Genomic DNA, 25,501 nt, shown 5'->3' with positions numbered 1-25,501 from the left:
TCAGTCAACCAGCTCACTACTTTCTCCTCTCTGCCGATCACATGACTACCGTACCGTAATCATGACACACCAGCACATTGAGACTAGCTATTGTGAATAAAAACTATTTTATTTCATTTGATGTACATATTTTAAAGTAAAAAGAAGGAATTATTTCCGTGGCGTATAATTACAGCATCAATTTGATATTTGTGCTTGCTCAAATGTTTTCTTGCTCGCAATGCATTCTGGTCTATGTAGTAACCGATTTCGTGACCATCAAAGCTCACCACTTTTTTTTAAAGTGCATTCTGGGTAATTTCGAGTACACCCTAACCAAATGGGGTAACCTATAGTGTGCATATTCGGTGCAGGTGTTCCTCGTCAGTTGGCTTTGATTTTTTTTTCTGGTTTCCTTCTGTCATTGTTGGGTAATAGTATGTGTTAGCAGTCTGTTCAAGTCAAGTCAAGGCTTTTTCCTAGTCTTATTCCCCGGTGTTTATTTTGGAGTGTTGTTAATTTAATGTTTTTCATTATTAGAATACCTTGTTTGCCTTGTTCTATTGGAAAAGGAATACATTTTTGTTTTTTAATAAATCCAGCCTTCCTGCAAGTGAGTAATCAACCCTTGCGCTTCAAACTGTGACAAGACGTGCTTGAAGCCTGCGGCTGACTAAGTAATCTGATTTAGTATATTAATTGCAGTAAAATGATTATTAGCCCGCAGTTTTAATTAGTGTAATTAAAAACTGAAAACATGATTTGTTCTTTTCTTTTTTTTTATATAAGAGAAGGACTTCAATTTATTTATTCTGGGAAAAATAAATCCTATTACCTTCACTGGAAATTCCCTTCCTTTAGATGCAGCTATTTTCAACAAGCACAGCAACACCACTTGATCATGGGTTCAATTAAAAATAATTTCACTTTGCCTCACTTGTGTTATACATCAATGGTGCCTCTATTTGATGAACAGAGGTTATGTTGGATTGAAAAAGACACATAATGTTCATAACACTTTGGTGAAAATGTTTATGTTTAGTACTGAGTACAATGACAAAAAAGGGCTTTCTGATTCTGATCTACATATACTAGAAGCTACTGAAAACTGAATGCATCGCCAAAACCGAAGAATAATGCCAAGGCAGATTGAAAAGTATGAACTAATGATCATGACTACATGGTTGCATTTCGGAGTTTCACAACAATTTTGCACTTAATGAAATGTGTTCCTGTTCATGGATGAGGTTTCCGACCACTTATCATGCCCCATGGGCTGGGAACGCCAACAAACAGCACATAGAAGGTTGCTTACAATAAACAATCCTGAATGTCCAAAAAATATGCGCATGTGTTTAAACATGGTCTGAAAGTTCAATTCTTCACACAACTTTCTCAAAGATGCCCAAAGGTTGTCCTGGCATCATCCAGGTCCTACTTTTAGCAGCAACACTGGCTGCAATTGAGCTCTATTAGTTGCTATTAAAATAGGAAAGTACAGCAGCTTAAGGCAGATAGCACATGACAGAAGAGGACGTGCTTCTTGAAAGAGTGATTGTAGTTTGAGATAAAAGAGGCGACTTGCTTTGGGTACAACTAAATCAAACCTTTTCTTGACATTCTACTGGCAACATGAATCGAGTTAGAGCCGGTTTATACGGACACGATTACCTGCTGCCTTTCAACTTTTGCAAGAAAAAGTGACCCGATACACAATTTTCATGCGATAATAACAACAAGCCATGGCAGCTGGCACTCCTTTTCCCATATGTACTGTACAACTTAGAATAAAACGTTCATCAATATACAAAAAAAGGGCGGAGTTTTTTTGTTTTTTTTTCCATTTTCTTGTTTTTTTTTTTTAAGACAGGCAAAGGCAGAAAGGAACATTTGCGCTGTTGTGGGCGTGAACACAGACGACTCACTTCCTGGCCAATCAAAGCTGCTCCCCTCGTTATCTTTAAAATAAAAAAAATGTAATTAATTTTCCTCACAATTTGATTATAAATAAATTAATTGAAATTCAAAATTGAGGGTGCGCATCGGGAAATTCCCATCCTTACATCACTGAAATTGGTTTAAGTGGTCACGTCCGCAGATTCTATGAGGAGGCCTTCGCTGATGTTGGTCTTAAAGTAGGTCGACAGGATTTAGATTTTTGTACTCCCGTTTGCAGGGTTAGAATTATTGCAAGCGTTAATTTAAGTTAAGTTGAGGTTAAAGGTTAGTTCAAGAGATTGTAGTTATCACTGACTTGTTATTAAATGTAATTCACAACGCATAATAATTACTCTTATAGTGGAATTTTCATTATGTTAGCATTTATGACTTGTCTTTTTTTAAAATAAATTATTTTCTTAGAGGTGTCTAGCCCTGCATCAGAGAACTGACATATATTTTCAATAACAAGAGATTTTCTAAATAAGCCTCTTTGATTTGATAAGAACTTCCAATATGTATTTCTTTAACACAGAACCATAAATAAAAAAAATACTCAAATCTATAATCTGCTTTTGTGTTTGGACTCTTACATTTTTTCAGACAATTTAAGGAAGCTCACATAGTGGAATATTTATAACGTGGTCTCTTTATTTGAGACAAAGTGACAACATATAAATGATTACATTTTATACAGGATTGCTTAACATCCATATAAAGTTTATGTACAAGTTTGGCTGGGACTATGGATGTACCTGTATAATAACCACAGCAGTTTAAACACTTGTAGGGTTGGGTTGACATTCCAGTAACATTGAATAAATAAATTTACTAACATTGCTGCAGACACAATCACCCAGAAAACATCTCGTGCAAATTCTGGATGCACCACACACAGGTAAATTACTCAGCAACAAATACACCAGCAAGTCTTTCCAGTAATCAGAGCAGTGCATGAAAGACTATGAAGCAGAAATGTATGTCTTGTAACTGACACAACGCCAGGAGACATATTTAAAATGTGGCTTCAAAATCATGAAAAATCAAGCCGTTGTCTCCGCTCTCCAACGCTGTTGGTGTCTCAAACCACGCCCCACTCGACTGTCAATCAAATAACACTCTTGAAGAGAGTCGAGTATACAAGCTCTATGGAAACAATGGAAGCTTGCATGTTGTGAAATCACATTACGAGGCTTACTTCCAAGGTTGAATAGTTACTGTGGACTAGAATCATATAATAAGCAATCAAAAGCAACGTTATACAAATTAGCAGAGTTATATAAAGTGACTGTAAAGTGGTTGCCCAACAAGAATGTCACGCCACAATTTAACACGACATAGTTCTCATTGTTTCCACTTGTTTTCTACAATTATCTTCAACCATAAATTGTGTATTTTGAAACAAATCTCTGATTTTACTTTACTTGTCCATATTGAAAGCTATCTCACCCACACAAGGGAGGGCAAATTTCAAACCTTAAGGCAAATTTTCATGTTTGCTCTTTATTCTTTGGGGGGAAACGCTTGTCCTCACATTGAATGGTTGGATGAAGAAACATTGCTATGATCAGATAATAGAATAAATCTTTTTTTTTTTTAACTGAACACTAAATGAAGTTTGTATTGGTTCACTGAAAAACAGCAAAATCAAACTAGAAAAATGATGACTTTTTAAAACATTTGAAGTAAAAAAATGAATGATTTTAGGAAATGTATAATTTACCTGACTTCGAATTAAGTATATGTCTCAATTTATTTATTTATTTATTTATTTATTTTTGCCTATATATACAAATGCACATCTAGCAACATAGCCAATTTAGCAAAATGCAAGTTTTCCAGAATGAGCTAAATAATTGTAAAGTGCAAGAACGGTATCCTGTACTGGTACGGCCTGGATCTCGCTTCATATCCAGAAACGTCATTTTTGTTGTGGAAGGCTGAAAAGTCACGCAATGAGACAAGGTAATTTTGATTGTCCATTATAGCTGGGAAATATGTCAAAATGCTGTTTGCTTTCGTAACAAAAATGAGACAGTTATTCCTTTGTGGCGATTTGCTATCCTGCATAACTCCCAACGGGTTTTAGGAGGACTCAATTCTCTAAAGATGTCATTCTGCAGCGTTTCATCTTATCAAATGGACTCTTACGTCATTGCCCACACGGCATCTATTGCAACCTGATCATCTGAAAGGGCGATTCCCCCATTCGAGGCCCCTTCTCAAGGCTTCTTGTTTCCCCAGATGTGTTTTTGGGAGTTTTTCCTTGCCTTGCTAAGATTAGAAGATTCCGTGAATAATTGTCAGCTGTGGGCATGTGAATCTTTTGTGGTTAAGGTCTATATAAATGAATTTGAGTTGACCTGAATGGGAGAGGGCCATAAAAAAAAGCGCTCATCGAACAAAGTTTCTCAAATACTCCATCTAAATTTGTGGGTGAGGTCGGCCTCGATGTAAAGCATGAGTAGGCAAAATCTTCACCATAAAATGAAATGAACGAAACTGGAATGGTGAAAAAACTCCACGAGTGATTACTGTGGAACCCATCATATTCGTGGCTCAGCAACCGCAGATTTATATATTTGCTGATTTTTCTTTCAAGTTTTTGTCAGGATTTAAAAAAAAATTGAGGGGAAGAGGGATTCATCCAATTACCAATTTAAAAAAATGGCATATGTACTTTTCAAAAATAAAAATACATTTTTGTTTCTTTACTTTGTCTTTTATTTAACCTGCAAATAGGTCAGATCATTTTTGCCTGACCCTGCTGGGGCCGGGTATTGCAGGGTACATAAAGACGACAATTTAGTGTTCAACCTTCCATGCATGTCTTTGGAATGTGGGAGGATATATTGATATATATATTAAAAAAAAAAAATTAATAAATAAATATATATATATATATATATATATATATATATATGAACCCATACATTAAAACAGAATCGTATACATTCAATAAATGTATGTCAGGCATTACAGTACAGTCGGCTATGTGTGTTATTTTCCAACATAAGAGAACATTCAGTTAAACATTTTGATTTGTGAGATAATGGAGATAATAAAGATGATTGACTCAACCAACAAAAGATGAAAGTCATGTGCTGCCAGTCACAGTGCCTGAACATGTGCGTGGTAAAGGCTCTCAATTCCACAAAGACATGCATTAATGGCTGACCGGACATATCAGGATCTGTTCTTCACGGGCATCACTTTTTAACGGTCACGGTTGAGTCTCTGCTGATACCGCACACGCGCACAAACACACGCGCAAAAGCGAAGTTTGTCATTAAGATCAATAATAGTTGACTTTAAGGAATATTTGCTGCTAATTAGTTCCACACAATTGTATTTATTTACATTATAAAAGCTAATATTTGTGTTAACATAATGGAGCTGGTATTTAATTTATTGATGATTTTCTCAATAAAGATGATGAAGGTGATGATGATCATGACGATTAGTTGTTTCCAATTTTTATATTTAAAATGTTTATTGCACCCTTTCTTGTGTGTACTGATCATTCACTGGTAGACAAAGAATTGTTGTTAAAATACATTACATAAAAAAAAAGAAAACACTTAAAAAATATATAGTGTCGTATAAGAGTGGACGAGAAACTGCTTGAGTTCCTTGTAAACACGACAGGGTCGTCGTTTGTTGAATACATTGGCAAGTTCAAGTCTGTCGCCCCCCCAATAAAATGTCAGAATAAAAAAAAAAACAATTGACTAATGATTATGTGATTAAATACAGCATAAATTCAGTTTTTGTGCGGCATTGTTACGTTGAGGTGAAAAGTTAAAAGTTAAAAGTCAATAAGGCAGATCAAGGCTTCCCGTTCTGAACCGAACAGATTTTTTACAAGTCAGTGGAATGACGACTGTCATTCTTCCTTCTTCCACGATAAGCCTCAAACACCAAAGAACCAACTACAGAGGAGCAGCTCCTGAAGAGTTTTGCGCAGCTCTTGGCTCCTGTAGGCATAGATGAGAGGGTCTATAAGTGAGTTACAGATGATCAGGATGAGGAAGAGGTTAAAGTTCCGGAAAAAGCAGTTGCAGAAGGGGCTAGTAGGGCAGATAAGGATGAGAATGAGGTGCAGGAAGAAGGGTCCCCAGCACACAATGAAGACGCCGAGCAGGATGGTGAGCGTGATGGCGCCCTTCATGCTGGTGGACGGGCGCCGCTTCTTGCGGAAGTTGACGGTGATGCTGCGCGAGTGTATGTGCGCCAGCAGGAACATGTGCAGGTAGAGCACGGCGTTGAAGACCAAGCTGGAGCAGAAAAAGGTCACCAGGCACACGATGACGGCGTTGTCCGTGTGGTAGACGATGAAGAAGATGCTGGAGGTGATGCTGGCCAGCCACACCGCCGCGATGATGCCCACGGCGCGCTGCGTGGTCATGATGCTGTGGTAGCGCAGTGCGTAGAATATGGTGACGTAGCGGTCCGCCGCGATGGTGCTCAGGAAGGACAGCGACGACACCACCGAGCTGCAGATCATCACGTCGATCACGTTGTCCAGGTGGCGCAGCATGCCCGGTTGCACATCCAGAAGGCCGTGGTCGTGCAGAAGCATGACGATGGTCTCCACCACGTTACTGACGCTCACCAGCATGTCTGATACGGCCAGGCAGCAGATGAAGTAGTACATGGGCGAGTGAAGATTTCGGTTTTTCATGATAGCCACGATCACAAGGATATTCTCCACCAAGCTGATGAGGCCCAGTGACAGGAAGAGCTCCTGGGGGATCCGCAGCTGGAAACAACCCAGCGAGTTGAGTTCCGCGTCACTCGAGTTGGTCTCGTTGTCTTGCAGGAAGTCGCCCAGGTAGTCGTGCATGAAGATGTTGTTTTGGGAACCGTTGGAAAACTCCATTGCTCCTGAAATGGAAAATAAGCTTCATTTGAGTCTGCCATAATCAAGAGCGTGGATTTGGGGTGGGGGTCGGGGGCGACTTTATGGGGTGCCCCAAGCATGTTGAGGGCCATAACTTTTTTCGATTTGTTCGATATTCATCACCTTCTCACATCTTACACTACTTGTCATGCTCCACAGAGCTTCCACATCATTAGAAGGATCTTGCCGTTCAGTGGTAGCAGTCATGAGAAGGGTACCACTGAAGTTCCAAGACAGGATTTAATAGAATACACCAGAGGCAGTCATAAATATAAATATAGCACTTGTACATCTCTCCAAAAAGTGACGAAAATAAAAATGATCAGGAAGGCTGCCAAGAGGCTCACAGCAACATTTAAAGACCTGCGGGAATTTCTGCCAAGCAGTTACGACTTGTGACAAGAATCCTCCGTCTTCTTCATATGACTCGGGTGGCAAGACTTATCGGACAAATGAAGACATCCAAGCCCAGCAGCATTTTGTAATAACCCACTTGGAAATCCCCAAACACGTGTGGGAAAATGTGTTATATTACCATAAAACCAAGATGTAACTTTTTGGCATCATTTCACCACACTTACACTAAAAAGCAGAGAGGGGATTGTTGAAAAGTTCCAAATACCTCTCTGTGCAAGAACAAAAAGCTAAATAATTGTCAGGAAAAGCCTACTAGAAGACCTGAACTTTTTGGGTGGTTTGAATAGTATTTCTTGTCATATTTTTTGGTTTTGGATGATAATTTTACTATCTTAGAAAAGCTCGAGGACCATAAACTAACATAACTTGACACATTGCTTGACCTAAGAGTTTCTCTCGGTAGTTTATCCTGTCTTTCAGCTCTTCCGCAAATCAAAAGGAGATCTGAGGAAAGATTTTGTTTATCCTTGAGGTGCTGTCATATTTTTTTTTTTTTTTTTTTTACAATGAAAGTGTGACAGAGAAGAATTTGTCTAATAATCTTCCGATGAGTGTTGACCCCACCCCACCCCAACGCACGATTGTCTCTTGACCAGTGGCAAACGCACTACTTTCCCAAAATGGGGCTGATGTCATCAAATTGGTTCCAGAAACCCTCTCAGAAATGTCCAAATATAAAGCATTTGAGCTCTTTAGAACACCATGAATTGGAAAAGATTGCCTGAAGATAACAAATTTAGAGGGGGATACAGTTGGAAAAGACATGGGCGTGACTCACTTGCAAGACTCAGTTGGGTTGAGGACAGTGAAAGAGCAAAGCAACAGCAAACTGGAATTTATTTCTATTCACCATGTGTCACAAAAAAAATTATTTATTTATACCGTGGTAAATGTGATCACAGACACTATACCGGGCAAAACATTTTACACATTCATAACACGTACATACAATGCACAGTTATTCTTTTCATCATGTTAGACGTTTCTTTCTGATGTTTAGGATGGTAATTCTGCTCGGTTTTATGTTTCGAGTCAAATCTTTCTGAAATAGGTTTCCCCCCTGGGGTTGAATTGACCACAAATTTACATGTTACACCCTTTAAATTGTTGGGTCAAAAAAAAATTGGGGGTGAAAAAAAAAGTTTCTTTTGAAAAAAAAACAAAAAACTTTTGGATCTTAAAAGCAAAATGACCCAAGTAATGCATCGGTCAAATTCATGACCCCAGTTGGGTTATTTTGACTGAGCAGTTTGAACATAAGGTTTTTCCATTCCAAATATTTTAGATAGCACAAATATGTGATGAAAAATACACGAAAGATTTGGAAAAAAAAAAAGATTTCACCCACGTCTCGATGAAATAATGAGAATTTTTCTTAACTACATACTACAATCGTTGCATAACATGTACGTTGGATGTACTCAGATCAACTACATTTTATTCCTCGTATACTTTTAAATAATAGCTGTAATAAAGATCTGTACATAAATATAAATCAAACAAGAACATTTAAAACCAACAAAGGACTTAAAAATCATACAAACAAATGAAACAATGCGTTGAAAGCCAAGGAATTAAAAAGAAGGGGTTTTAATTGGCTTTTTTGGCTTGTGAGGGCTTCGTTCCATAATTTGGAACCAGAAATAGAAAAAACTCGGGATTCCGTGTTCATCAAAAATGTGACACATGAGGTCCACTTGGGCAACAATTTTATTATAATGACTTTCTGGAGGGTTTACACAGGCCAGGGGTTAAATGTTAGCATATTTGAATATATCAGAAGGGTTCAAGTTGATCCATAGCAAATAAAACTGCAAAACCAGACTTGTGTATAAGGATCGTCAATATTTTGAGTCAAACTTGATTAGCAAGACAAGACGTACCATATTTGAACAGTGCGAAAATAACCTCTTAAGTCTAGCCGGATCGGCTGTGAAAGAATTCACGAAAGAAGGACGATTATAGCACAACTAGAACCATATCTGATTGGAAAGAATCACTCATTTCTCTTCAGAATTAAATTTGGTCTGAGGTAAATATTACTGGATAAAGGCGGCGCCTTGAGAGTCAAACTAGACTGGATCAAAATAACTCATCTCAAAGTTGATTAGTCTTCTATTCTGCGCTACTTTATTTTCTACTCTATTTAATTCTATCTTTAGGGTCCAACAAAAAAATAAGATCCGGTGGATGAAAATAAAATGCATTGGACGTACCAGTAGCAATCCTCGTGAAAAGTGAGTCTCCTCGGTTTGTTTATGGATGCAAGCTGACAAACACCAACATCCAGAACATGTACTTTTCCCAAATCATGTTTTTTGCCTTGAGCACGCTGAAGGCGCCGGTCCCGCCTAACAAGAGAGAGCTTCTTTGCAAAAAGCACCGGGACTGACGTGATTTGAGTGATAGGATAGAATACTTGGAGAGAAGTGATGCAGGCCCAGTACACCATGTGAGACTTCACTAGACTCCTCCTTGTGTGCTGACGTTACTCAAGGGATGAGTGCATGAAAGAAAATGTTGGAGCAGACATGAATGAATTAAAATTGACAGCTTAGCTCAATTACTGTGGTTCGAATCACAAATCTTCTTTCCCCAATGAAATGAATGGAAATGGCATTGTATGTATTACACAAAAAAATATTTAAAAAAATAACTAATTAAATCTTTAATAACTTTCAAATTAATTTCAAGTGTATTGAAAGTTAAATACAACAGAACTTACTTGGGCAGCGTACGCAATAGATCATGGGTGTCAAACGTGTTTCCACCAAGTGCCACATTGCAGTTGTGGTTGTCCTCAGGGGTGGAGATAGATGGAGCCGCTAAAATGTTTTATTGCAAAAGCACAACAACAACATCAATCATTAAAATTCAGAAGTATGACACATTTGGCTTTGAAATCTGTCCTAAGTAATCAAGCTTATGTAAAAAAAAAAAAAGAAAATTGTAGTTTGAGGGGGAAAAAAAAGTCCCACTCAGAATCATGCCTAGGGACGATTTACCGAGCTCAATTAAACTAATATGCATGTTTTTGGAATGTGGGAGGAAACCCGAGCACCTGGAGAAAACATGGGGAGAACATGCAAACTCCACACAGGAAGGCCGGGGCCGGATTCAAACCATCTAACTCTTTGAGGCGGACGTGCTAACCAGTCGAGTACCGTGCCGCCCCTCTGGAATTCCCTTTTATGAATCAATATAAGATCAGATGACTTTGTGTAACATTTGGGAAATTATCTGCCACGAGAAACCAATTTTAACATTAACAGCCTTACTCTTTTTTTCCATGCTGTAAATGTTGGTTGATTGCGTGGAAATTCAGGGGCGAAAATCTTCTCAATCACATCCTAGAAAAAAAAAAACAAACAAACAAAAAACAGCAAACATGATAGTTGCAACCTTGGTACGTGCGTCGGTTTTGTGTCCTTTGGAATTATTACAACAAGGCAGTACAGCGGTGATGGCGCCATCAGGGCTGAAACAGTCAGGGGCTGTTTCTCCTCACGGAACTGCTTCTGGGGACTGGTTATATGAGATGCTTTCAAAAGTGTATTTAGATCACATGAACAGTCCTCAAATATTTCACTTATAGCTCCAGGTCAACTGAGAACAATTTAACAATAACTATCTCTTCATTAGCTCACAAACTTCCAGTGTAAACAAATAATAAAAGGAAGTGGAGCATTCGGGGAAGTTTACGAAGCTGTTTTTAATGGAAGTAAGTTCACCATGAGACAAATTATGTAGATGTTTATCATGCAGTTTGTCTTCGGTATTTTACAGAAGAGCAAGGCCCGATCATTCTCTACTCTGACAGATATAAACCTGATAGTTTTCAAGGCATTGCAGACTCATGATTTGATGGAAAAAATATCTTCGAATCTCTCTTTATATACACTCTGGAGCCATAGATACACTTCGAAGAGCCAATAGAACATTTGTTTTAACTGTCAATTCATGTATTCAAATCTATTTTTAAATGGGGCGTTCGCAATCCCCCTGAAAAGAAAAAAAAAACACATTTTGTCACATTTCTTAATGGTGTCAGAATGAACTGAGAATACTTTGTAACCAAAATGATCAGTGGAAAAAAAAAATATGCACTGGAGGAGAAACAACGAATCATCAAGTACCACTAAGTGGTACACGAAATTCAATTAAAGATGGAAGCTATATTATTATTAATACATTCTTGTACATGTTTGTGCAGCTCAGTTGTCTTTCTTTAAAATACAGTACTATACATTTGCATGTAATGTTAATGATCTGTTTACTTTTTAAACAATCATTCCAATTTTCCATTTAATTTGTGTGCAATACGTTTAAGTACAGTTTTTTCATAGCCTATATTTATATGCAGTGTTAATGTTCAAACATAAAGTGACTTATAATTGAAAACTATACTATATACTAATATTTTAGGAAAAATACGAGCACTTCTGAATTTATTTACTACTCGGAAGGCAAATAATTTTTGAGGTGATAAAGACATTGAGAAACACAATGCTTACATTGTTCTTAAATGGAGATTTTCATAGATCTGATATTTAGAAGATTTTAAGACCTCCCTTTGAATTCCCGGAGTAGAGCTAGCTACGAATGTCTAGGATGAATGCAGATTTCAGAAGTCAGGGGAGAAAAAAACATTTAAACTGGTCTACAGCATTTTTTAAGAAAATACGGAACGACCTTTTTTCTCAGTCATATTGTGACAAAAAGCAAAAAATAAGGCAGCTCTACGGCGGGCATTGTTCCACCTTCACGCTTACATGCAACGATCTCTCGACATTCTCTGAACCACTTGATCTTATGGACCGTCGACGAAGAAATTCCCAAATTCCTTGCACTTGTACATGGAGGAACCTTGTCCTTAAACTGTTGAATTATTTTCTCAAGCAGTTGTTCATGAAGAAGTGAACTTCGCCTCTTCTTGGCTTGTGAATGACTGAGCAATTCAGGGAAGTTCTTTTTACACCCAATCAATGCACCTGCCAGCTCCCAATTAGTCTGCACCTGTGGGATGTTCCAAGCAGGTGCTTTGATGAGCATTTTTTGCCACCTGTCCCAGCTCATTTGGAACATCTTCAGCTGTAAAATTCCAAATCAATGATTATTTGCTGAAAACAATAAAGTTTTTAAGAAAAAGAATAATTAATACAAGACACACCTTTGGAGTTGCAGTAAGACAAATAAAGTTGTTGAAATGGTGCAATGGAGAGTTAGGAGTTTAACCATTTGTCAAAATGTTTGTGATAAAAGTGACTCGCCGTTCTGTAGTAGAAGGGAAGTTGGGCATTACTGTTCGAGTCATTTTTTTTTTATTAATGCAAATGCAAACACACATTCTGTAATAAGCACTATGTAGTGATTAAGTTAATTTTATTGGATTTTTCAGACCAAATTAAAAAAAACAAAAAAGATGCCCTCCTTCAAAGCGTTGGCGCGCACACGCCGCGACTGTTCGATGACACATCCGCTACCCAAGGTATTTTCATATTTAAAGTGTGCTATATTTTTCTCATGGATTTCCAAGACCGTATCAGGAAAACTCCATTCACCATAATTTACAGCCATCTTTGGAATTCATTGAATCAAAACTCTTTGCTGTTTGCGCACTCATTCCCAGTTTACAGGTGGCGACTGTATCCAAAGTCCAGACAGGAGACTACACGTTAAATGAAAAGTGAGCAATCAAAAAAAAAAAAAAAAGGGGGAACCTCTTTTTGAAGGCGCTCATTTGGCAGAAATTTAATGAATTGCAGTCATTTTGTTGATTTATCTGCATTTCCAAGATGTCCAGCTCAGTCCCACTATTCCTCATCTCTAAATGGATGGTCCTCTCGTGGCGGCTCTTGAAACCTGATGTTTGCCAGCATGTTCCTCATCGCCACCATTAGGCGATTCACTTCCTGGTTTAGCTCTTGTCCAGCTCGAGCCACCTCCATGTCGCCTTCCTCCTGCCTTGGAACACCCTTGACAAGAAAAATTGAAATCATCAAACAATCTGACAATTATGACATTGTTTCAATAATAAGTACAGAAATTGGTTTTAAATGTGGATGATGAATGCATCTATGTAATTGCGGATGGGGCTGTCCTTTTCTGTTTACATAATTTCATATTTATAGAGCAAAGAATAAAACCTGGCACTCTTAATGGAATTTTATAGATCCATCTGTGTCCTTTTTTCTTTCCATAAGTGGATGATACATATAGAATCATTTCTAAATGGCTATCTAGTATACAAGCTTCCGGCCCTTCTGTATATAACATCGCACATAGGAGTAGCAGATACATAAAAGCTCGGCACTCTGTCAAAAACAGTGGTGCCTTTATGAGTTTTATTTGTTCCGTGACCATGCTCGTAACTTACAACGCTGACACGAAACAATACCACTTTATTTGTTACAGTGCATTTTATAACAGCTGCAGCTGTAACAAAGCGCTTAACATACAGTATAAAGTAAAATAGCAATAATTCAATAAAGAGAGTAAAAGCAGTAAATTCATATACAAATTAATGATACTAACATGAAGTACACCCAAGCATCCCAAAATGATTTCCCAGACTGAATAAAAAGGCATAATCTGAAGCTTTTTGTCCAAATGCTTTCTTTGACCAAGCATTACCACAACTAATAGAATTCGACCAAATTTCAAATCCCAATTTTGTGATAGATTTACCTGAAGGTTGAAGTTCGGTAGTAAAGAACGATAAAACAGCGACAGACTGCTCTCGGTGGATGCTCCAACACGGTGCCTACATGCAGGCAAAGAAACGCAAAAAGCATTATAGCAAACTGAAGGCATGACTTGCGTTGGTCGCGAAACCAACAGAACAAACCAGAATACCTCGTTGGTCTGGTGTAGGAGATCACAGATTCCACTGGGGGCAAGGGATCAAATCCCATTATGGGTTGAGTTGTCACCTCCTGAGAGGGTGGAGCAAAGAGCATGGTCACAGGTCTTATCGTCACCATAAATTCAACAAAGGCCAGAATAAATGTTGAGGGGTGTATTACAAGTTTCTTCCTTTAAACAGATGCATCCTCAAAACAATCACAAACTTGTCCCCTAAATATCTTATATAAAGTACATTACAATAATCATATAGTTTAGGCCCACAGCTATCGTTTTTTTTGCCATCCTATTGATTAATCAGGAAAAATATTATCATACTAAACACCAATACCAATACAAATATGCATGTGAGATATTATTTTTGTCCACTTGGGATCATCCCCCTCACTGCACTGTAATATCTGTGACTTTGAGGAGAAAGGCATCGTGATCCCTTTCTTTTTCCGGGTACTGTCAACTCTGCACTTTACTGTCCCAACCAGTACCGCTACAGATGCGGTATATATACAGACCAGTAGACTGTAATGTCCTTTTTTTTTAAATTTGTTTTACTGAGTATGCTGACCAGTACTCTGTCATAATGTTATTTTTATCTAGATCAAAAACCATGCACGGCGTTTTGCCTTTTAGCGACTGTTCACAAGCTGCCTTGTATTATATCTGGAAGCATTTGATTCAATTTGCTGCTCATATTATTACTATTATTCTGGGTAGACGTGACGACCGCATTTGTAGTGTGACCCCCACTGCAAACCAAATCGCAAAATAGGAATACTTGATTGGGCTGAACATTACCACTTATATAAATGCTTTTTTTTGGGGGGGGGGAATTTTAGCATAAATTCTAACGACCCCAAATTGGGAGGAGACAACTTAATTGACTCATCAGACAGGCTATGTCAGAGAAATAAGGACACAAGCATTGTAATATTGTTTCTTGGTTTGGTTAGTCACGTTCTGTCGTCACCCAGCGTCTAAAAGTGGTGACAAATCATTACCAAAATTCAAAAGTACACAATCTTTTAGATCTTACTGACATTAAATGAGCTCCTATAAAAAAAAAAAAAAACTATCACCTCAATAAAAATCAAAAATATTGTGATGATCGTCTGGTTCACGTGAACATTAGTGAAAATAGGACCATGACAGCCAGATGACCCCTTTAAATCCGCTAATGTCCATCACTTGTGGTTTCACTGTAGGCAACACGGAAAACGCTTTTGTTGTTTTTCAGTGAAAGGCGGTGCATTTTACCAGAGGTAGACTGGATGTGGCTTCTTTGACCTCAGACAGCAGAACGTGGCGATGGATGTTCCGCGGAGCACTCCGATATCTCCGCTTTCTCCTACATCACAGTGGTGACAGGAAATTTGTGTGGCCCATGAGGTGAATGCATTGAAACAACCGTTTATACTTATGTTAGTGCAGTAGACTAGAACCTTTGAGTTCAAACTAAATTCTCCAGCACGCTGGTAGGGATTCGTTGAAATCAATTTTTTTCAATGGAAAATGAATTATCTAATGCAGAGTCACATGTAGTGGTTACAGAAGTAGAGAGGGAGGTTTGTTTGTTTATCTATTATGGTTTTTAACATTTTTAAGTTTCATTTATTTTTATAAGATCACCACTGTCTCGTAAAGACAAATTGTATGTTCAAAATCAACCGATTTTAAACGGCCCATGGTAACAAATGCTGAGTGTGGGACACTTTGCATAAGGATTGAAGACAACAGATTATGTGGGGCAGATTTACAGGATGGTTAGATATGTTATAGCGTAAATCCATGATTAATACACATAAATCAAATGTGATACAGTACTGTACAAGTTTTAAACCACCATTCCATTAGTTTGTGCGAGCCTTTTTTTTTTCTACACTAGTCAATCCGAACTAATTGGACACAGTCCGTTAACACAAATTAATACACCAAACTTTGTAGAGGAAAGGTGTGGAACTTAACAAAAGTTACATTAACAGTGCCCCCCCCCCGGCCTAACTGAAATACGGTTGGGTGCCCCAGGTGCCAGGCCAGATAATTGACCTTTGGATATTTTCTGATTTTTCTGGGAATTTATTTTCACATTTGTCCCAATCTCTGCAGGAAACAAATGATGAATGTTTATCATTGTTTTCTGGAAAAAATAAATAGTGGTTTGTTTATCTATCCATCCATTATCTTAGCAGCTTCTCCTCACGAGGGTCGAGCGGGTGCTAGAGCTTATCCCAGCTATCTTCAGGCAGTAGGCGGGGTACACTCGGAACTGGTTGCCAGCCAATCGCATGGCACACAAAGACGAACAACCATCGAACACCTTGGGGTAATGGGGTCAGAGTGTCCAATGGACCTACAAGCATGTTTTTTGAATGTGGGAGGAAACCGGAGTACCCGGAGAAAACCCAAGCAGGCACCGGGAGAACATGCAAACTCCACCCAGAAAGGCCAGAACCGGAATCGAATCCTGCACCTCTGAACTGTGAGGCCATCACGCTAACCAGTCATACAGCGAGCCGTCCTGGTTTGTTTATATATGGAAAAAAAATCATAAAAAATGATCACATTAAAAAAATAATTTGTGGGTTATTAATCAACGCACCACTCAAAATGCAGCCCGCAACTAGATGAAAAGTTGGAATATTAAATTAACCATCAACCTTGGTGTATTTTCCCCGATATTTTTTTAGGATGAAAGAGGAGATTTCTGATCATTGTGTGACAGTAAGTGATGCCAGCCTAAAAGTAACAATCGGCTACTGTTTTGTGTTTTTCATAGGGTACGTAGAATATGAAAAGATGAGGACGACAAGCTATACATGTATGAATGGTTTCTAAAGAGAAACAACAGAAATTACAGCGATGTATTTTATTATTATTATTATTATTTACATTGTAGCTAGTAACCAATGTTGCCAATGTTTAAGATATGTGTGTATGTGCATGCGTGCACCCGCACATTCAATTTATCAATCATCATCCTGAGAAAGGCTTGCCCCCCCCCCCCCCAATTGTCCCATGTGAACAAAAAGCACACGCGATATTACGTGTTCAGTCTGAACCTAACATAAAACTTTCTCAGTACTGTACATGACATTTTAGAGATGTGATTTTCAAGAAAGTGTGAGCCAATTTCCTACTCTTCCTAGATTCCACATTTCTGTTCATAAGGATGACATGGCAGGGATTGGGAACACTCAACATGGAGTTTAACACGGATTTCATGGATTACTTCAATTTGTCATGGACGTAAACTTCTTTCAGCTAGGCAGCCCAATTTTGGTCTCACTTGTTTTGGCAGTCCTCCACCAGTGGGTCCTTTGCATCAATTCGACACAGCACCTCCTTGACACTCTCTTCCAACCAAAGCATCACTGCTGCTTCCTTCCATAGGCTGTGCACCCTCCCCACGTACAGAGCACTCAGTTCAGCCAAAGCTGGCAGCTGCCTATAGAGAGAAAATGTTGATGTCACAAAAGCTAAATGGTTGACATTAAGAGTTGCGGGAGATGAGATAAATAGACAAAAAAGTTGATGTTACCCAATCTGACTGCTTGGGCCAAAGAACGCATGTGAGGTGACAGTGGCATCTGGCTGCACAGCACATAGATCCAGCAAAGGCATTAAGACTGTAGAAACATATTGACATTTAGGATTTCTATCATATTTTGGAAACACCAATTCTTCATTGTTCATTTGTTTTCCTGTGATAAAAATGTAGTACCCATATTTATGGAAGCCTTTTTCTGACATGAGGGTTTGAGGGTCCAGGGGTACGGAGTGAGAAATGGCGTAAATGGGTCAGTTCACTTTACTGATTTAATATGAACACCACAGTGCTGTTTATTCTTTTTTTTTTTTTTAACCACATTACACAATACAAGATATATAGGACACACTCGTAATAGGAATTTCCCTGGAAACACATAGCCCAAGGCTTATTAATGGTTAACCTAAGTCATGCATGTTTATGATATAGTATTGCATTATCATAGGAGACTACTGAATAAGTATGACTGAACATCTCATAATTAAGACTTGCAATTCAAATGTTACGTGAGATAGTAGCTCATAGACATGACTCAAGTTTTGTTCTTTCACTTTCCTTAGTTTATATACATACATGGAAGTCCATAACCATGTGAATTGCCAGTTAAAGATACAATCTCATAGTTGTGGTTTGTAATGATATCGGCAATATCGTGAAATTTAAAATTGCCACGATATATTTGTCGCCATGGGATGATATTAATAGCAAGTTGTTTTCCATTTGTGCAGTTCCACTACCCTCTGGTGGTTAGTTTATTAGAGCGGTTTTATTTGAAATAGGCATGTTTTGGTCACCTATGTTGAAAGACCCACGCGAATCGCCAGAAGAGGGGAAAATAACACATTTGAGTTCCTCCACAAATGAGTGCGTGCATTAACAAGTAAGTACCTCAATGTTAAGTGTTATCAGTCATTGTAGGTCATTTATCACAGCTAATTAGCATCGTGTAGCGCTATTTACATGCAACTGCTCATGTTTATTTCATTTGTATTTGTATTTTGTTTTTCTACAAAAACCCACCCAAGCAAATTAAACAGGCCAAAGAGAAAACATGGTCTGATTATTCCATACATGAAAAAAACTGTTCTAACTTAGAGAAGGCCTCATAGAACAGTCATACCAGCAAATATTTTGCAGCATCTCAATCAAATGTGTACATCAAAAATATGTTGAAATAATGAGAAAAGACCCATCACTGGTTCTATTTTTATATCTATTTTTGGGGGTGGAACAGGCTTCCCTAAGTATTTTACAAATGACTGTTTGGTCTGACAAAAGTAATAGCCAACCTATTCAGAATTTGACACATTTTGTTCTAAACTTGGGTAGGTTAAAAAAAAAAAAAAAAAAAGGAGTGAGGAAAATTTGTTATTAAATATATTTTTTTAAATCCCTGCACACAATCATTACCGTATCTCAGTATGAAGAGATGATTCGGTGGAGGGACGACGGAGTTTTTATATAATACTACGAATCATGTTGTAATATGATGACAGAGCACATTGGCACGGGAAGCAGTGCAGCGAGATGGCTCACGTTCGATTGTGAACATGAATCAAAGAGGTCAAACGTGCAAAATAATGTTAATATTGCTAAATCAATCGAAAATTAATTTGAGTCATTTCTCCAATACCGTTACGAGAACGGTTAAGGGGAGAGCTTATGAATACTGCAGTTTTTAAAAATTAAGCCCCCGGGGCCTGTTTTGTACTCGGTAGCCATCCCTGTACCAGTGCTTCGGGAAGTGTGGGATTTCCTACCTCCAGGAAACATAATAAGTGCATCCTGTAGCATTTGGTCAGCTTTATGTTTTGCTTGATCACTTTCTTCAGGCGTGATTTGTTCCTGCTGACTGAGATGGAAATGGCAAAGTGCGGTGGAGAATGCAAAGTTGGGCAGCTGGGACAGATTTCTGTGCTCCTGAGACACAGACAAACAATTATCTCCAGCACTGAATAGTTGACCATGTAAAAACAAATGCATCTGGTAAATGTGGAATGTGAAGACAATTTACCTCCCAGTCCTCATAAAGCTGAAGGAGAGAGTCGTACTGTCTGGAACGTAGCATCAGGAAATCAATGAGCAGCAGCATGCAAAGTGGGTCAGAGTCTGGGTCCAAACTAATTGAGGAAAAGAAGAAAAAGGAAATCTGACATCTTTAAATGTAGCTACTCAGCCAGTTGAAAACTAAATTCTAGGCTATTTATATGACTATATCCAATTGACAAAGTTGTGTGAATAAATACGTCATGAGATTAAACCTAGTGGACCCCCGCTATGCGTGGGGAAGCAACAGCCCACTGGATTCAGGACTGCCACACCAAATTAAATGAAAACAATTTTGCATTTCCATGTACTGTACTTATGAGTGGACAAATTTACAATAAATTAGTATAATTATTTAACAAGAATCACACAGCCACTTGTCTTTAGCCTTATAAAACATTTTGAAGGAATTGCGTGACGGGTCACTACACAGAATTAAACTGACAAACCCATTACTTGAGATCTTCTTTTCCTACCTCAGGATCAGTTTGCAGTACTCCAAAGCTGTCCGGGGGCATCCTCGCTTCTCAAGGAACATCATGTGCTTGAAAAGAGCAAGATAAAATGCCCTGAAAGCAGATTATTTTATTGCTCAACTGTTTTTAAACAAGTCACCAAGTATTCAAGAAGGGTTTAAAATTAACTAAATACTTCAATCAAGATAGAGAAAGCGTAAAAATGATGCACACGAAGAGAAGTCCATCCAACCTGTTTTCTGGTCTGCGGTAATCCAGTCTGCAGGTGCCGGTGGTCAGACTAAATACAGGGTGAAATGCTCGCTCAAAGCTGTACAAAGCCCTCTCTGATATAAAATGTAAAAAAAAGGGATTAAAATACATGATTTGCACACACATCTCGGTATCATGTTGATGTATCATATCATGCGCTTCAAATAATTTATTAAATAATAATTGTTTTGGAAAATGCTCACCAGAGCCAGTTTTTGGTCATTTAAATGTTCCCAGTAATCAATTTTACATGATCAACATTGGCTACTGGATCTACAATTTAATTATTACTTAAAACATATCTGATCAAAATCCTGAATGTTTTGCACTTTCAGTTTTTGTGCATGTTCACATACTGCATTGAAAAAGTAATGGTAAAGCTCTGCACGTAGTGTGGGGACTTCACAAAAAATATTCTCCTTTTACACTTACACTCACCTAACCAAATTATTCTGATGCTGTTATCTTGGGGTCCAATTATTACATAATGCTATTTTTTTTATTATATAGTGCAACTATTAAGCAGAGGACGCTGACATGGAACATCTACAGGCAAGGCAGAGGCACTGTGGAGCAAAAGGTTCAAACACATTGAAAGACCTTCTTTCTTTCTTTGGGTTAAGAAGCCTCACCAATAAAATCCCTGGCTTGTTCCTGATTTTCTTGGATACGACTGACGTCAGAGAGTTGAAGCAAAGAATCAATGTGATAGGGATTCTGCAGCAACAGAGCCTAAGAGATATCAACAAATGATATAAACAAATGTTAAAATGTTTTAAGTCCACGTGCATAAGTACACCTTGGAAAAATAGATTTTTTTTAATAACAGCAGCTCTAAATGGAATGATTCCATTATGTACAACTAAGAATTGTGATTATGTGGAAATTCCACAGTGCACCAAAAGTTTGGTTGTGATGAGGTTCTTCACTAACATGCCCAATAGAGTAATGTTCCATTACCACAATGTTGTTTGGATCCATGGACTCGACAGCATCCAGGAACTTAAACTGTACTTGCTGGTAGTCTCGACTGTGCTCAAAGGTGAAGTGTTGAACGCCATCTTTTGACTCAAGTAAGGTCATTGAGATTCCTGAAACGACATCCTATCAGGTTAATACAGTATAAGGAACAGTCAAGTTATGAATAAATTTAACACAGAAAGCTAAATTTACAATAAAAAAAAAAATCAAGACTACAAGAAGCTAACATTTTACTAAGAAAAACTGCAAAACATCAAAACATTTGAAGGTCATGAAAACGATAATGCATCGAATTACTGGCTAGAAGGTTGGAAGTCAGTTTGCAACCTTTGCATTCATAATTACATACAGTAAGAATGACAAGTGAAGCAATATCAAACACACAAGTCTACGTTTACAACGTCCCGCCACATAAATGCAGGGCAGTCTTTATAATGGCAAGGAGAGACATTATTTAAACAGTTGAATAAAAAGAAAGCAAGCCTAACCTGGGCGTCTGAACCGAGGCCAACTTGGCTTGGGGCTGGTCATCCATGTGTTCTGATGAAACTGTGTATTGCGGAGTCGTGCTCTGGAAGAAAGAAAAAAAAAGCCAAGATGATGACAACAGCGTATGACGAAAAAGTAGCTGCCACATAGCTTTTCCCAAATGCCCACCAATCCATGCTTACCTCGACTCCTCCCAAAATGCTCTCCCAAAATATCTCTTCAGCTCTGTCTCTGGGTTCAAATTCCTTGGGATAACAAAAAAATATTCATGGAAGAACAATGAGTTGCCAAATCAGGACATATGTCAGGACAGTCTGTCATATTCCTGCATTCTGGTAATAAAATTATTACAGATGCAGTGCCATCAACAACTTAAAATTGTTTTGGTGTATTACATTTTATTACATTATCAATATAAGACATTGTGGTATTTTAACATTATGCTTTTTAAGAAAATATTAACCTAATATTCAGGTGTCAACACAGTCTTTTAACAGTTTAAATCGTCGCGATATGCTTCATAGTGGCCACATAGAGATGCATTTGATGAGGAAAACAAATCTCAATACCTATTCCTCGTTTTGGAATGATTTTTAAAATTATTTCTATTCATTTGCTTTTGTATTAAATGTGTTCAATGGTAAAGAGACTTAACGCTCACGCATCATGTTCTTCTTATGCAGATAAATAAGTTGCCCAAAATATTCCAACTATCATACAAAGTGCAAACATTGTAAAGAACCAGTATGCATTGTTCGATTAATATCTTTCTAAACACAGCATCATTATCTTTGTAAAGTTGATGAACGACTGTCGAACTGCAGTTTGAGCCCATGCACACAGGCCATCTTTATCAAAGACATGCTTTTTCCTCACCTGTGCTCCACATATAAGATAGGTTTTCTGTCACAGCCGCTACAGTCATTTTGCAAAGTCAAACCATTGGACTGCTCCAGGTTTTCCTTCAATACATCAATGTCGTCATCTGGTGCTTGTGCTTTCTGACATCAGATAGAAATCACTGTGAGATGCATTTTGGGGACTTTCGGAAGAAAATCAATTCCGGGTGTGGTTTATGCAGCGATGTTTAAAACAGTTCAGGTTTACCTGTTGACTTTCTGATTTAACTTTTGTCTTCTTTTTCTTCTTCTTAACACTGGATAAAGGCTGGATAAAACAAATGTAAAACATGCAAATACATAAACAACAGAATAACAGTTGCATTTAAAAAAAAAAATGCCAGCTCCTGCATTTTGCTAATTACCTTTTTGGACCCTTGATTTCCGTTTGCTTTGCTGTCGTTGTTTGCCGTGCTACTTGTTTTGTTTCCATCGAGTTTCTCTGGATCTTCATCAGCGGAGACTTTTTCTGCATCACTTATCTGGAAAATAATTGAAATGAAATCCCTTGAAGTCAACAAATTTAGCCAACAGCCTTGCCTCTCAGAAAAGGGCGAGGATTGGCATCACAAACCAAAGGTTTTTGCATTCAAACCGCAAACTACAAATTTTGCTTGTTCAATTAATCCTCCTTGAGCGGGGGTCAATTTTTTTTTTCTCTGAGGGATGTATACGGAAAAATTGGAGGCAAAAGCCAGTGTGAGTCTTTTTTTAACAACGGAAAAATGCTAAACCAATCAATATACTGTATTGTACTATAACACAAGTAATTACACATGTGTTTCTGTTATTTTGAAAAACTGCAAATGAAAGGAAAATAGTTTAAGGTGGGCTGTGGCCCTGAATCTTATTAAAGTCCGCCACTGAGCAGCATCTGAATGCCATCTCAACATTCAGACCCAAACCAAGAGGAATTTGTAGTAAGCTGACCATACTTGTGGATCATTAATGTGATCTGTTCTCAAGTGATGGCTCGACACTATGCAGAAAGTGGAGGAAAGATGATTTGCTTCTGAAACTGAATTATCTTAATTCACCACAGAAATTCTGTTCATAATTTAGCTTAAACTTTATTTTTGTTTTGTTTTTTACATATTTAGAAAAGCTTTATTAATAAGTGTGGTGGTGATAGTCTTCATCATTCAAAATCCCTCAACCTTGTCATTTAAATGTATTTGACACCTGTCTTGGAAGTTTTCTGACACAACTCGAATTCTGTGCTGGATAAATAACGTGCCGGTATACCAAATGGTTAGTTTCCTCTGTTTGTGTACTTAAATAATTACTGTTTATTAAATGTTCCTTGCAAATGTTTTGTCATTAAAACAAATATGTGGCTAAGTTTAATTTATCAACAAGCACGAGTTACACGCTGCTAACAGCTTTTAGCTCACACAGCATTCGTCCATTCCCAGCAACGTGGAGCTATACAGATGAACAACGTAGACATACCATTTCAAAAATAGCACAGATGTCTTTACGACCCGTGGTTTTCTTTGACTTTCGATTACTGCTATTCAGACGTGACGCTGAACTGACATCGGTCTTGTCCAGCTGCTCTTCCTCGCTTTCAGCCAGCTCATCGGGGCTATCAGCCAAAGTTAGCTCCTCGATGACAACCGCCTCCTGACCTCGCTGTTTGCCTTTCAGCCTCCGCAAAGCCCTGCTAGACATTTTGACACTGTTCACGTACGCCTTAATTAAAAAATATTGTCGACTAAAGTGGGTTACGTGAGTGCACAATCAAAATAAGATAAGCATACAAGCAGGTCGTTCTAGTTTATACTTCGTGGTTTTGTTGTTTGGCAGTCTCAACTGTTTTGCCGTTCTCTACTGCCTCCCAGTGGAGAAAAGGGGAAAATCGCTATAAACGATTCCGAAAAATATGTAATGCTCTAAAGTCAACAGGCGGTGGCAGTGATATAGCTTTGGCTATCTATCTGTCGATCCATGCATCTCGCGATACCTTGACTTGCGAGTTGTATTCATTATGTGACCAAGTTCCTTACTCGTTGATCAAATCAATGTTTCATAGGTTATTTGAACTTAATTGCTTCTTATATCACGGAAGAATAATTGCACTGTATAAAAAAAAATCAAATAAAACACAACATTGTAAGATAAAAACAAAAGTAATAGATGTAGTAATAGTAATATAAGTTTTTATTGTCATTGTATGAGACAAAAAAAATGGGGTGCAACTCCAAGTTTGTCTTCCAGAATATATAAGAAATGAAAAAAAAAAACATTTAGCAAAATGTATACAAAACAATGTTAAATTATGCAGTGCAAATAGCATTATAGCGTATTACAGCGTTATGTAGGGTAACAGAGGACATTGAACGTTCGAATTTACATACTCTAGCAATATGGAAGAGTTCAGTGCACCGATTGCATGTGTGAAGAATAAAATAAAACTTAATCTAATGAGTAATTCCTGTATTTTGGGACAAGCCGGGTCACAACAGCTGTCATGTTGTATACGTGCCTAAGAGGGCGAGGCCTAGTGAGTGATGTCAGAAATATGGCCAATAATTTGTCTGTATGAGAATGACTGAACATGAGATGTAACCTACCTGCTTGTAGCTCCTTACAAGTGTTCTCATTTTTTATTTGTGTTTAGCCACCCAGTTTACTCAAGTAAATTAGTACAAATAATGTGATTGCACGAGTGTGCACTCCTATTTTCCTGTCATTTTGTTTGAAAGTGAAG

The 25,501-nt window shown here is 38.0% G+C and overlaps 2 protein-coding genes across 3 annotated transcripts; both read right to left on the bottom strand.

The window, feature by feature from the left end:
* Positions 1 to 5,249: 5,249 nt before the first annotated feature.
* mc1r (melanocortin 1 receptor) lies at positions 5,250 to 10,056 on the bottom strand. Of its 2 annotated transcripts, none has more exons than XM_088295725.1 (2): positions 9,963 to 10,056; positions 5,250 to 6,804 (listed from the first exon to the last, which is right to left on the bottom strand). In XM_088295725.1, the coding sequence occupies exons 1-2, from the start codon at positions 10,018 to 10,020 to the stop codon at positions 5,831 to 5,833; spliced, it is 1,032 nt and encodes a 343-aa protein (XP_088151851.1). In that variant the 5' UTR covers positions 10,021 to 10,056; the 3' UTR covers positions 5,250 to 5,830. The 2 variants fall into 2 exon arrangements, 1 of the variants encoding a protein (XP_088151851.1); XR_015843142.1 differs by lacking the exon at positions 5,250 to 6,804 and adding an exon at positions 9,413 to 9,719 and having other exon boundaries at positions 9,963 to 10,052.
* Positions 10,057 to 12,602: 2,546 nt separating this feature from the next.
* On the bottom strand, positions 12,603 to 24,608 carry tcf25 (TCF25 ribosome quality control complex subunit). Its single transcript, XM_088295722.1, has 18 exons — positions 24,241 to 24,608; positions 23,154 to 23,270; positions 22,997 to 23,056; positions 22,766 to 22,890; positions 22,072 to 22,134; positions 21,889 to 21,971; positions 21,380 to 21,510; positions 21,052 to 21,151; positions 20,400 to 20,493; positions 20,168 to 20,260; positions 19,660 to 19,765; positions 19,406 to 19,565; positions 17,637 to 17,724; positions 17,385 to 17,543; positions 15,356 to 15,446; positions 14,093 to 14,172; positions 13,925 to 14,000; positions 12,603 to 13,212 (listed from the first exon to the last, which is right to left on the bottom strand). The coding sequence occupies exons 1-18, from the start codon at positions 24,460 to 24,462 to the stop codon at positions 13,051 to 13,053; spliced, it is 2,010 nt and encodes a 669-aa protein (XP_088151848.1). The 5' UTR covers positions 24,463 to 24,608; the 3' UTR covers positions 12,603 to 13,050.
* Positions 24,609 to 25,501: the final 893 nt, after the last annotated feature.

Source organism: Idiotropiscis lumnitzeri, chromosome 5, assembly GCF_059441095.1.
Source record: "Idiotropiscis lumnitzeri isolate Australia: NSW breed Sydney's pygmy pipehorse chromosome 5, RoL_Ilum_1.0, whole genome shotgun sequence".
Classification (NCBI taxonomy): Eukaryota; Metazoa; Chordata; class Actinopteri; order Syngnathiformes; family Syngnathidae; genus Idiotropiscis; species Idiotropiscis lumnitzeri.
The sequence above is the reverse complement of the archived record's forward strand: the minus strand, read 5'-3'. Positions and strand labels throughout refer to the sequence as shown.